The sequence below is a fragment of the Erigeron canadensis genome, unplaced genomic scaffold, assembly GCF_010389155.1.
Source record: "Erigeron canadensis isolate Cc75 unplaced genomic scaffold, C_canadensis_v1 Conyza_canadensis_unscaffolded:58, whole genome shotgun sequence".
NCBI lineage: Eukaryota > Viridiplantae > Streptophyta > Magnoliopsida > Asterales > Asteraceae > Erigeron > Erigeron canadensis.
This window is the reverse complement of record NW_025215801.1, coordinates 18-10,803: the sequence shown is the minus strand read 5'-3', so window position 1 is coordinate 10,803 and position 10,786 is coordinate 18. Positions and strand designations below refer to the sequence as shown.

At 45.2% G+C, this 10,786-nt stretch overlaps 3 protein-coding genes and 1 pseudogene across 3 annotated transcripts; all 4 read right to left on the bottom strand.

Annotated features, from left to right (window-relative positions):
* Positions 1–289: 289 nt before the first annotated feature.
* Positions 290–1,021, bottom strand: LOC122584611 (60S ribosomal protein L5, mitochondrial-like). The gene has a single exon (XM_043756667.1). The coding sequence runs from the start codon at positions 1,015–1,017 to the stop codon at positions 454–456; it is 564 nt and encodes a 187-aa protein (XP_043612602.1). The 5' UTR covers positions 1,018–1,021; the 3' UTR covers positions 290–453.
* A 14-nt stretch (positions 1,022–1,035) lies between these two features.
* On the bottom strand, positions 1,036–1,650 carry LOC122584610 (uncharacterized mitochondrial protein AtMg01010-like). The gene has a single exon (XM_043756666.1). The coding sequence runs from the start codon at positions 1,620–1,622 to the stop codon at positions 1,107–1,109; it is 516 nt and encodes a 171-aa protein (XP_043612601.1). The 5' UTR covers positions 1,623–1,650; the 3' UTR covers positions 1,036–1,106.
* Positions 1,651–1,672: 22 nt separating this feature from the next.
* Positions 1,673–2,137, bottom strand: LOC122584606 (ATP synthase subunit alpha, mitochondrial-like). The gene has a single exon (XM_043756665.1). It carries the CDS (start codon positions 2,135–2,137, stop codon positions 1,673–1,675), a length of 465 nt encoding a protein of 154 aa, XP_043612600.1.
* Positions 2,138–9,558: 7,421 nt separating this feature from the next.
* Positions 9,559–10,542, bottom strand: LOC122584609 (annotated as a pseudogene).
* Between the last annotated feature and the right edge of the window lie 244 nt (positions 10,543–10,786).

The window sequence follows — 10,786 nt, the reverse complement described above, 5'->3', positions numbered from 1 at the left end:
ATAGGCCCAGCGAACTACCTTTCGTTCTGATCGCGACTTTGTTTACCCGGTTCCCCTCGCGGCTAAAGGGTACATCCGGGTCCGGTCGCATGGACCTACTTACCTTGCTTGTAGACCAGCTGCAGAGCTAACCCTTGTTCTATTGGTTTGATGCTACCAAGATGATTTCTTTATGCCCATCAAAGGACCCCGAGATGCTAATCCACGAAAAACGAGACGATAAATTCGAAAGAACTTATATACGGAACGAGGGCGGCCCGTGGAAATACATCGGTTTCTTACTCGTGCAAAGGAACTATTTCTTGGCAACTTGGACAACTTATAACGATGTTTGCCCCGCATATCACTAGATCGATCGGTATCTTTACAAATTTATAAAGCTTTCGTCTCAATTCATACTTAGCCGCGAGCAATCTACGTTTGTGATCTCGTATATTTTGCTTCTCCGACATCTTACTGACTTTCCCCCTCATCTTTTTGAAAAAAGCCGCTCCACGGTGGTAAAGTCTCATCTTGTGTGTTGGCCGAAGTTACAATAGTTACATTGAACCCTCGAATATGTTCGAAGATCTCGAAATGATCTTCCAGCTCCGGGGAGAATTCGCAAAACTCCATTTCCATCAAGAATTGAATGGACTTTTCCCGTATTTCGACCGGAAAATCTAACAGAGACATTACTGCGGAGATTCTTACCAAAAAATGAGACATTCCATGCCCTCGGAGAGTGCTTTGCCGTGCTAGGTCACTGACATATCCTTTTTTGTCTTTATTTGACCCCAAGAATGGATTGGATCGAAACGACTTTCCTGTCGAAGCCCTCTGTGTCTGTATTAATTTCTGACCGCACGAAATCTCCATAGCCAATTTTCCATTTTTTATTATGAAATCAGAAGGTGCTGCCTTTGGTACTACTCTTATTTTACACGATCCAGGAACTTCCATAACGTTGGCGTGATTCGGTTTGAGCAACGGATCCTGACGTGATACATCTTCGTAATGAAAATTGAGTGTAAACATTATTCTTTTTTCCCAGTATCGATAGAATGAGCACTGTGAACTATCTGCTTCAAAAAAGATAATTGTAAAAACATCAGAGCAATATCATGCTATGTCGCGGAATGTGCATCAAGACTCTCCTTTCTAAGCGCTACTTTTGCGCTTAAAGAAAAAAAAGCTTCCGCCCTTCTTCCGTTCCGATCGAGATCGCCCAAAAGCTTATAAAGCCTTTCTAACGAGGACTCGCCCGTGGCGCTATTCGGGCTATCGAGAGCGCGGGCTCCCCGCCCCGACCAATCCCCCTCTGGATACAGAACTTGCATTCGATGGAGGATCTGAACCTTGACCTCGAATAGGTCTTCCGCCTGAATACGGGCGAAGTTTATTTCTTCGGCACTAGGAAATTGCCTTGAAGCCAAAAGTCGACTTTGGATGGACAATACGGAATCGCCCCCGATCAGCGCATCAGGCTTGTATGGAAAGCGACGGGGGCTAGCTGGCCCCTCCGTCGAATCTGATACGGTATTATTCCCGTGGGGTACGGGTTCTGCATCAGCAGAAGAGGTTGAGGCGCCCTCTTCTGTGGATGTTTGTATGTATTCCCCCCAACTCTCGGAGGAATCCATTCCTAGGGAGGCGTCCCCCGTGTCACACCAGGCTATGACAGGGGTATATATTATAAGGTATAAGACCAAAGAGAGTGCCGCCCAGCACTCCCTGAAGCGATTCCTCCTCGCCACGCGCGAGGAAGGTACAGCCCAACTAGGGATGCGGATGTTACTACATCCCGCAGCGCCGTGTTGGCTGGTACGACCAGCCGCCCTAGCATAGCCTTTCCCGCAGGGACATCCACAATAGAGCCAGTGCGCTTGACAAGATCTCCTTCTTTAATAGCAGTATCACTACCAAAGACAACAATCCCTACATTCTCATTCTCAAGATTCAAGGCTATTCCTTTCACACCGCTGGCAAATTCAACCATTTCCCCGGCTTGAATCTCGTTCAACCCATAAACACGTGCAATCCCATCTCCAACTGAGACCACTCGACCAATCTCATCCACTTGAAAATTCGTGTAAAAGTTGCTAATTCTACTTTCTAATAGAGTCGTTAGTTCAGCAGCTCTCGGAGAGAATTCCATGATTCTATTTAGGCTATAATATATAAGGGGAATACCGCTTTCAATTTCAAAGAGCTCTATTTCCGCTACAAAAAGAATCCATGTACTTAACAGTATAGAGCCTTCCTCCCAGTACCAACTGATAATTGGACAGGGAAGTTGTAAATCCGTGAGAACTTCGGCTAGAAGAGAGGGGTCTAGCGCGCCCGCCTCTTCCTTCGCTGCTTTCGTACACCAGGGGGATAGAAGCCCACGGAGCGGTAGGCTAAGCCGGAAAGAGAGAGAGCAGTTGGTTCTATAATTGAAATAATGGAAATGCTCTGTCGTAGAGCTTCGCTAGCAGTGTCGAGCTTTGCTCGCGATTCGACTGTAACTAAGGACCTGAATGGAATTTCAGAGCTCTCACGCTGCTATCTAAAGAATGAAGAAAGCGCTACTGAACGAGAGTGAGTGAAGTGAGTAAGCCCTTTTAGAGATAGGGGCGAGCCAAAGAGAAGTTGTAGCAACGAGCTACTAAGGAGTGACTGTGTTGAAGCTTCAAACGTAGGGCTCGCGACGACTTCGAGCGAACCCAACCCATTTGAGGTGACTGCTGCTGCTTTCGATGCCGAAGACACAACAGTCGGTACTGCTAGGGACTCCTTTTTGGCACCGGGATAGGGTGGCGCAAAGCGAGTTCTACCATTATTATTATTTTATATGTAATTATAAGAAAGGGGTGCTAGCAGGATAGTGGAAGCCAGTCGACTGATATGGAGAGGTGCGGAAGGTTGAGATAGCAGAAATGAAAGTCCCTTCAAACGCGTTTTTATGGAGTTCGACGACCGTCTCGGAATGCTAAGATTGAAACACTCCTAGCCCCACAGCTCTTTGTGTTGGGGCCGGCCGAGATAACCATTTCATACCTCCCCTGATTTTCAATTGTCAGTTGCCAAGGTTTGCCTTATACAGCTTAATTCGCAGGCAGCAGAAAGTTTTGTGTCAGCAGCTCTACAGAGCCAGGGATACTGTCCCATAAATGGGAATAGGTCCATACGATCGAATAGGGTCTCTGCCAACCAGTGAGGAAGTTAGTTGGAAGTCCTTATTGCGTGTAAGGCTGGAATTTATAGTTATTATCCGGTCAAATGGAGAATTGAAAGGTGGGTCTTCCTATTCCCGCTTATGAAGGCATATGCCGGCCATCACTTATATTTATCGGATGGGTGGGCGAAGGTATCTTCTCTCTTCTTTCATGGGGTCTCCTATATAAATCTAGCCCGTTATTTCATAACCGCAACTTTTCCACCCGAACTTTTTATTTGGCTCGCTTACTTGCCCGAGTGAGTGGGCTTCCAGTACAGCTTAGTTGAGAGTGACCTTGTCACTGACTGTGTTCGCTTAACCTCAGAAATAGCCGACTACTTACTTCAATTGCTCAAGGGCTTGGGTCAGAAGTGTATTGCTACCATCCGGCCTCGAGACAGAACTAAGGCTATCCCTTCTGGGTTCAGTTTTATGCTTTGCTTTGCTTCCGTCTTTCTGTCTTACTTGGTTGACTTCAACAAGGCTTGATAGTTCAAGTAGTAAAGGAGGTAAGAGGCCTAGAAAGGTTCTCGCTTTTCGCTCTCAAGAGGAGAAAGAATCCAGTGTTAGCATCCGCTGCAAAAAGATCTTCTTTGACTCATTTATGAAATCATCTGCTGTTGGCATATCATCTCTTGGTATATACCTTCTTCTTTTCCCAGTAGCCGGTGCAGAAGACGAGAGGGACCTAAGCGCAGCATCTCATTCCTCTCTTTTCATCTCCAAGAACTCCTACTCGAGCAGGGTAGGGAAAGAGCGCTTACTTTTACACCGACTAGGAGAAAAGAGTAAGGGCTGATTCAACTAGCACTGGTTACGTCCTTCTTTCAAACATAGTCTGATTGAACACTATGAAAATCTTTCATTCGGCAAGAGATTCAATAGAAACTGGCATCCTTTCTAAATATGCTCTTGCTTTCAAGGTGAGAGAGACTTGGGAAAGAGGCGGCGAAGATCAAACCTTTCGGAAAAAGCGAGTCAGTGTAGTGCCCCTCAACCGTCTTTCCATAAAGAACATATCATGGATAGCCTGCCTATCTTGATAGTCGTTAGTGGTATACAATCCAAAAGAAGGAATCATAGTAGCAGCCTCCGGTATCCGGTAAAGGGTAAAGGAGCGCCTATTAGTATAGTATACGGCCTTGGAACCAGCCAATTCGCTTACATTGATGACACTGCTAACAACGGATCCTTTGAAGACAGATAGTAATAGATCTTGATTTGCCTTCAATAAATAAATGGACGGAATACTCCACGCACGGGCAAGCCGTCAAGATGGATGATGAATAAGGGAAACTCCTAACTCGGTTGAATCCTGCGACTGGAAGGGCACGGACGGATTAAGGGAGGGAAGGAAGGAGTTGTGAAATAAAAGAAAAACCTGCTTGACTCGCCGCTGGTGCTATTACTGAATCGGTTGTGAAAGAATGGCTTTTGTTCTAATCATCCGCTGTCTCCATATCCGTTGTTCAAATAGCAGCTGCTTGGCTTGGAAGGGTTTCATGAATGGAATCTGCATCCCTTGCGCTATAAGCGATGTTTTTTTAAACCAGTGCTATGTTTGCAATAGACGGTGCCGCTGTTGAATCAGATATGGCACTTGAGTGAGTGGCATATCGAAAAGATTCATATGCCTCGAACAAGAGAAATGTCTTTTGAATGGAAGGCACCTATTGTGAGGGAATGGTCTTTTGCAAGACTAAGGGCTTAGAGAGAAAGCAAGGAATCCTATTAGAGTGATGCAAGTCAGCCTATAAGATGAAACCGAAGATACTAAGCCGGAGTTCGTAGGCGGGGAGCTACGGCTGAAAGAAAAGTATCTAAGACATAGTGTTGCCCCGACAGCTGCAACCTGATCAAACCTAGCTACTCTCATCTTGTCCGTTCGAGTTCGTATTCAAGCTAAGTCTCTTTTTCTAGGAGGTAACTGTAGTAGCGAGAGTAGTAAGAAGGCTATCTCTTCAGCTTTGTCCAATCATTCCGCTTCTAACCGTTAAGCCCTCTTTCATCAAGAACATGAAAAGCAGTTAAGTAGCCGGGTTAGATTAATTGTTATGGTAGATCCAATCGCTGTCACTATACTATTTATTATTAGTTCAGTGCGCTTTCGAGGTAAAGTGTGAACGGCAGGGCTTATACAGGTAGGGCCTCAACGTCCATAGGGAATTTTCTCATGGTTGCAACTCGAGATTCCCTTCATACGAGACATCCTTCAATGAAGCGAGCGACTTACTATCAGGCGAGCAACAACTACATTTTATCATTTTGATAATAGATTGAAAACCGAAAGACAATCCTAGGTCCGAAAAGAGTCAAGCATACTTGTTGGCTACCCGTTAGCCTGAACCTTCTACTTCGGCTTACACATTCTATTGATATATCTAGAAAGCATCTGACTTTCGGGAAGAAGAGGTATTACCGAAGGCTTCGTCGCTTTCCTTCCCTAGCCGGAATAAATCCATTTCTTTTGTCTGTAAGAGAAAACTTATTCCATGAAATAGGAGCGCAGCGGAGTCATGAACAAACAAGAATAGCCACTTCCTTATCTACGCTATTGACTTTCCTCCCCTCGTGGGAAGTAGTCTCCCTTCTAAGGTCGGTCAACGGTAGTCTCCCTCCTAAGGTCAGTCGACAGGTAGCACTTCTCCGATTTCTGTTCTAGAGCCGAGAGAAGAATGCACACTGCCTATCCCTCTTTTATGGCTTATAAGGAGAGTCTACGGTAAGCAATAGAGTCCACAGCACCTAAGCTATTCACATATTAGGATTGGTTAGTAGTCTTTGATTATGAGACTAGGGAAAGTGAGACCATAGCCCTAAGTTCTTCTTTAATTGCTTATAGTGCACTGAACTGGGAAAGAGAATGAAAGATTGATTATTGTAAGCAAGACCCTAATCTAAAGCCAGAATCAAAGGCATTGCCACGGGGAAGTGAAAGGTGGCATGAAAGTAGAATCAGATTCTCAGAAGCAGACTGTCTTGAATTCATGTCATGCTTGAAGACTGCTTGAAAGCTAATCCTGCCTTCCTTCTAGCTTGACTGACAGCAATTCCACCGCGGAAGGATCCACGAAAGCCCTCGCTTGCTACAGCTTTCTAGCTACAGATCTCCCATCTTCCATCTTCATCTACCTATCATGACAAGGAAATTCATCTAGCATTAGTGGGACTATCGTTCACTGCCTTCCCTCTGATCTACCAGCTTAAACCCTGTGTTTCTTCCTACTATCGTTCACTTCCATACCTCTGATCTACCGGTTGAGCTCCCTTCCCTCTCTTCCGTTCTGTCTGATAGTCATTCCCCGCGCTTCTTCTGGCTTCAGTCAGTATGGTTGCTTCCTTGGTTCAGCCTCTCTTTCGGTTAAAAAGATCCGTATGCCCCTGGCCTTCCTATTGGTTCACCAACCCGCCATTCAGTACCGTCCGCACCCGCTGTCACAGGTTTTGAACCCTTAGACGAGTCTCGCTTGGAGTAGTACTCTGTACTCTCCACTACTTGTAATGTCCATTTACTACTATAATGCCTACTTGCAACAATGCCCGCATTAAACGCCGATTCTTCCCATGCGACGTGCTCCCCCTATATGGGTCATCAGTTCGAGTGGCATCCGTGTAGTCAGTACCACTTGTTTCTGTCTCGGACGACTCTTGCCTAGATAGCTCAGGCCGTACCGCCACTGGCGCTTGCTTTCCGTGCGTGGGCAGGGTCCCTTCGGAAGACGAAGCCAGTCCAGATTCCAGAAACACACAAGCTACGACTTTCTTCTTCGGACCCTCGCAAACTATGGTTACAGCTCCAGAGACCGAGTCGATCCTAGCTTCCCTCCACCTCAGCTTGCCTTCTTTCTTTGCCTCTCTATTCTATGTCCGTTGCTTATTCCCCTCTACTGTGCGGGTGCTAAGACTAGGCGAAGAATTCAATGAATCAGTTCGCTTGACCAACCCGAGCCTTCGAGCCTATAGTTCTTCTGATTTGGCTAACATCCTTCGATGACAAGCCGACCGAAGGAAGACGCACCGGGAGCCTACTTCTATCTCATCATAAGCAGGCGCATAGGCTATAGAATATAGAATCCCACCTTCTACTCTATCAGCTACTCTAATTTTGAGTTGGTCATAGGTTGACAGTTTTCGGGGCTCACTTTGCGGGTCAGAACTATTGGAAGACGAAAGAGAACTTATTTAGACGAATAGTGTGCCGATGCCATTACCCCCCAAAAGCCTACATTAGCAGTGCGGGTGAAATCAGACAGAAACCAAGTCCAAGAAGACCGAGGAGGCCTTGGGGTAATAGAACAAGGGAGGAAGAAAGGAAGGAGCTTCGGCTCCAGTTCCGCAAAGGTAGACTTTTTCCAGGTTAGCTAGAGAGAGCGATATTCATCTTTTATAGCTTGTTTACCGGAGGCCTCGTTTTCAGGTTTGATAGAATAAAGAAGTAGAATAGATCTCTCTTCTTAAAGTATACAACACTTCCCGCAAGGTTCACACCGCGGAAAAGGTTAAACGTCGTCTCTGTCAAATAAGCTATGAGACTCTGGTAATACCTGTTGCTGATCCTCATCTTGTACTTGTGAACAGCAGCAGAGGCCGCATATGATAAGTTATTCCAGAATCAATGTGAATATCGCGCCGAATAGGAGACTTCGTTGCACAATCGTGAGTCCCTTGAATATAGAGACAAGTTTGACTTGTAAAAAAAGACGTGAGTGTCCCTAAAACTATGCCCTTGTTCTAATAGTAAAAGCTCGCTATAAATCCAGTTTCTAGTATATAGATAGAGAGTCCCTAGCCCGAGAGACTAGTTCTCTCCAGTGTCTTTGACAACTATATACGAAAGAGTACGATAACAGGCCTTTCAGTGCCATCGAAAGAGCCTAACGCCTATATCCTACCAACCTCAATCTGCACGTCCGAAAGGGACCCTCTAATTCTATCATTCAGAAGCCTCAGGACCGTATCCATGAGGGTACAAAGATTTTTTTGAGGCTAGCAACCGATAGCAACTGTAGCATTAGGATCGACATTGTAAGATTTTCGGGTTTCAAGGTCATACTTAAACCGTATGATCCTTATAACTCATGATAGTTTGACTAAGTAAGCATGCATTGGAGCTTACTTGTTCTCAAAACAGGTGGTCAGGCTAGTACGGAAGTCGGGATTTTGATTCACATCACTGTATCTAAAACAGTTTTCTTCATCCCTTCAGATGGCTTACGGAGGTATTCCGAAGCCACCCGAATTGTTGCCTGTATCAGTCTCCCTCAATCGATCAGGGTATCCTGATATCATCCCTCGATTTCATCGCCGGATGATGATGCGGAAGGATGACCGGGCGGACGTTTTAGTTAAGCTCTATCTGTCTCTCGGGACTCGATCGAGTCATTCTTGTGTGTACTTGTCATTCGTAATGGTTTTAGTAACTCTTTCTTGCTTTCGTCACTTGTCATTCAGGTACTAGTATCTGTAAATCAACTCCACTCTTTCTTGTACCTGGCACTAGTCAAATTGTATCTCGGTTCATGGCATGTTAAAACGACTCTATCGGCTTATAGTCATTCCTGGCACTCGGCGCATGTCTTTGATCAACACCGGTTCCGTCACTCGTATCTGCTTGAACCAGTACTTCCTTTCTGCCGTTCCTAGGGACCACCCACTCCCGTTTCTTGGTTGTTGGTGTATTGGCTCTTTAGTTTGGTTCCCGGTCAAAGCCGTGAAAGCAAGATAGGGTGAACACATATGTATCGTAATATGGGTATGAGTATAGTATATGTACAAACAGGTAAGTGAACTACTCCTTCGACTGGTCTGCCCGCCGTTTGGGGGCCTACATCGACTAGGCCCCCCGCTGACTGAGGGAAGCGATCTGTCTTAAACAAGAAGATTTTCCGGGTGAACAATGAGATGGCATGTGAATGAGTGATATGGGGAGAAGGAATAAATTATTGTACGTATGATTATGGGGTCGGTACGATACACATATGGTGAACAGTCAAAGCGAGGGATGGGGTCTAGTTAAATACGATATGGGGAGATATGGGATACAGCTAATGTCGATAAGGAAGGGAGGGAAGGAGCTCTTGCCTTCCACTCAGAGCAGAACGTTCCTTCCGCAACGCAAGGCCTATTTCTTTCGTAGCAGCCAAGGATGAGTTCGATCCATTAGGTTCTTCGATTTGTTCAGAAAAGAAACGAGAGACAAGAAACATCTTTGATTACGATTAAAAGGAACAATCTCAAATAGACCAAGATCCAATTCAGGTCATTTCTTGGTGAACATGATCTGCCATAATCTCTTCGATCCCTTCATTTATGTGCCAGAATAAAGAGAGATTTAGTAGGAAAGTGGAAGATACTTTTTTGTATATGATAATAAAGGGAGTGGGAAAGCTGCAGTAATTCTTTGGAAAAGCCCGCTTCTCTTTGTCTTCGAGCTTGAATTCTTCAATCCACTGATTCGTTCCTTCATATACCTCCCCACCAATAGATAGAGACAAATAGGAATAACCAAACCACGTCTACAAAATGCCAGTACCATGCAGCTGCTTCAAAGCCAACGTGATGCTCCTTGGTCAGATGACCAAGATATTGGCGAATACCACATATGATCAAGAAAAGAGTACCTATAATCACATGAAAACCATGAAAGCCAGTTGCTAAGAAAAAGGTAGAACCATAAATACTATCCGAAATTGTGAAGGGCGCTTGATAATATTCCATTCCTTGAAAGGCGGTGAATACTAGAGCCAGTAAAACGGTAGCTACTAAAGCGTAAACTGCTCGTTTTCCTTCCCCGCGAGTATAGCATGATGAGCCCAAGTTACGGCAGCTCCGGATGAAAGGAGAATAAGAGTATTAAGAAAAGGGATTTCCCAAGGATCTAAAACCGCAATCCCTTTGGGGGCCAAATACCTCCGATCTCTACCGTAGGTGCCAAAGAAGAATGAAAAAAGCCCAAAAAAAGCAAAAAGAACATAACCTCCGAAACGATAAACAGAATAAACCCATATCGAAGTCCTAATTGTACGACTTTGGTATGATGTCCTTCCAACGTGGATTCACGTAGAACATCGCGCCACCATACGAACATGGTATATAGGATAAATATTAGGCCCAAACTGAGAAGTGTTGCACCCCTTGAAATGAGTGCATGTACATCACACCTCCTACGGTGGTTGCCAAAGCTCCGAGTGAACCCGAAATAGGCCATGGACTTGGATCTACCAAATGATAAGAGTGCCTCTGAGATTCAATCATAAACAACTTTGCCTCGGTTGCATGTAAACCCCCCCTTCACCCCCGCCCCCTAAAGTGGTAAAGAAGGCTCTTTGGGGTCTCTCTTTCTATCTGACAGGACAAACAAATAGGAAGGATGGTTCTTTCATTGCAAGAAGTCTAACTAGAAAAGGATCTCCCTATTACTTTGAGAAGAGAATTGTTGGTTGACCGACGAACTACGTGGGAAAATGGACCTTCTTTCTTTTCAGAAAGCATTTTGGAAAGTAACAATTCCATTAAGTTCCGGTTTCGGAAACTTTCCACCGGGGCCTAACATCAAAGGCGCAGGTTGATCTCTCTGGTTGAGGCTGCAATTCATTTGACACGTGG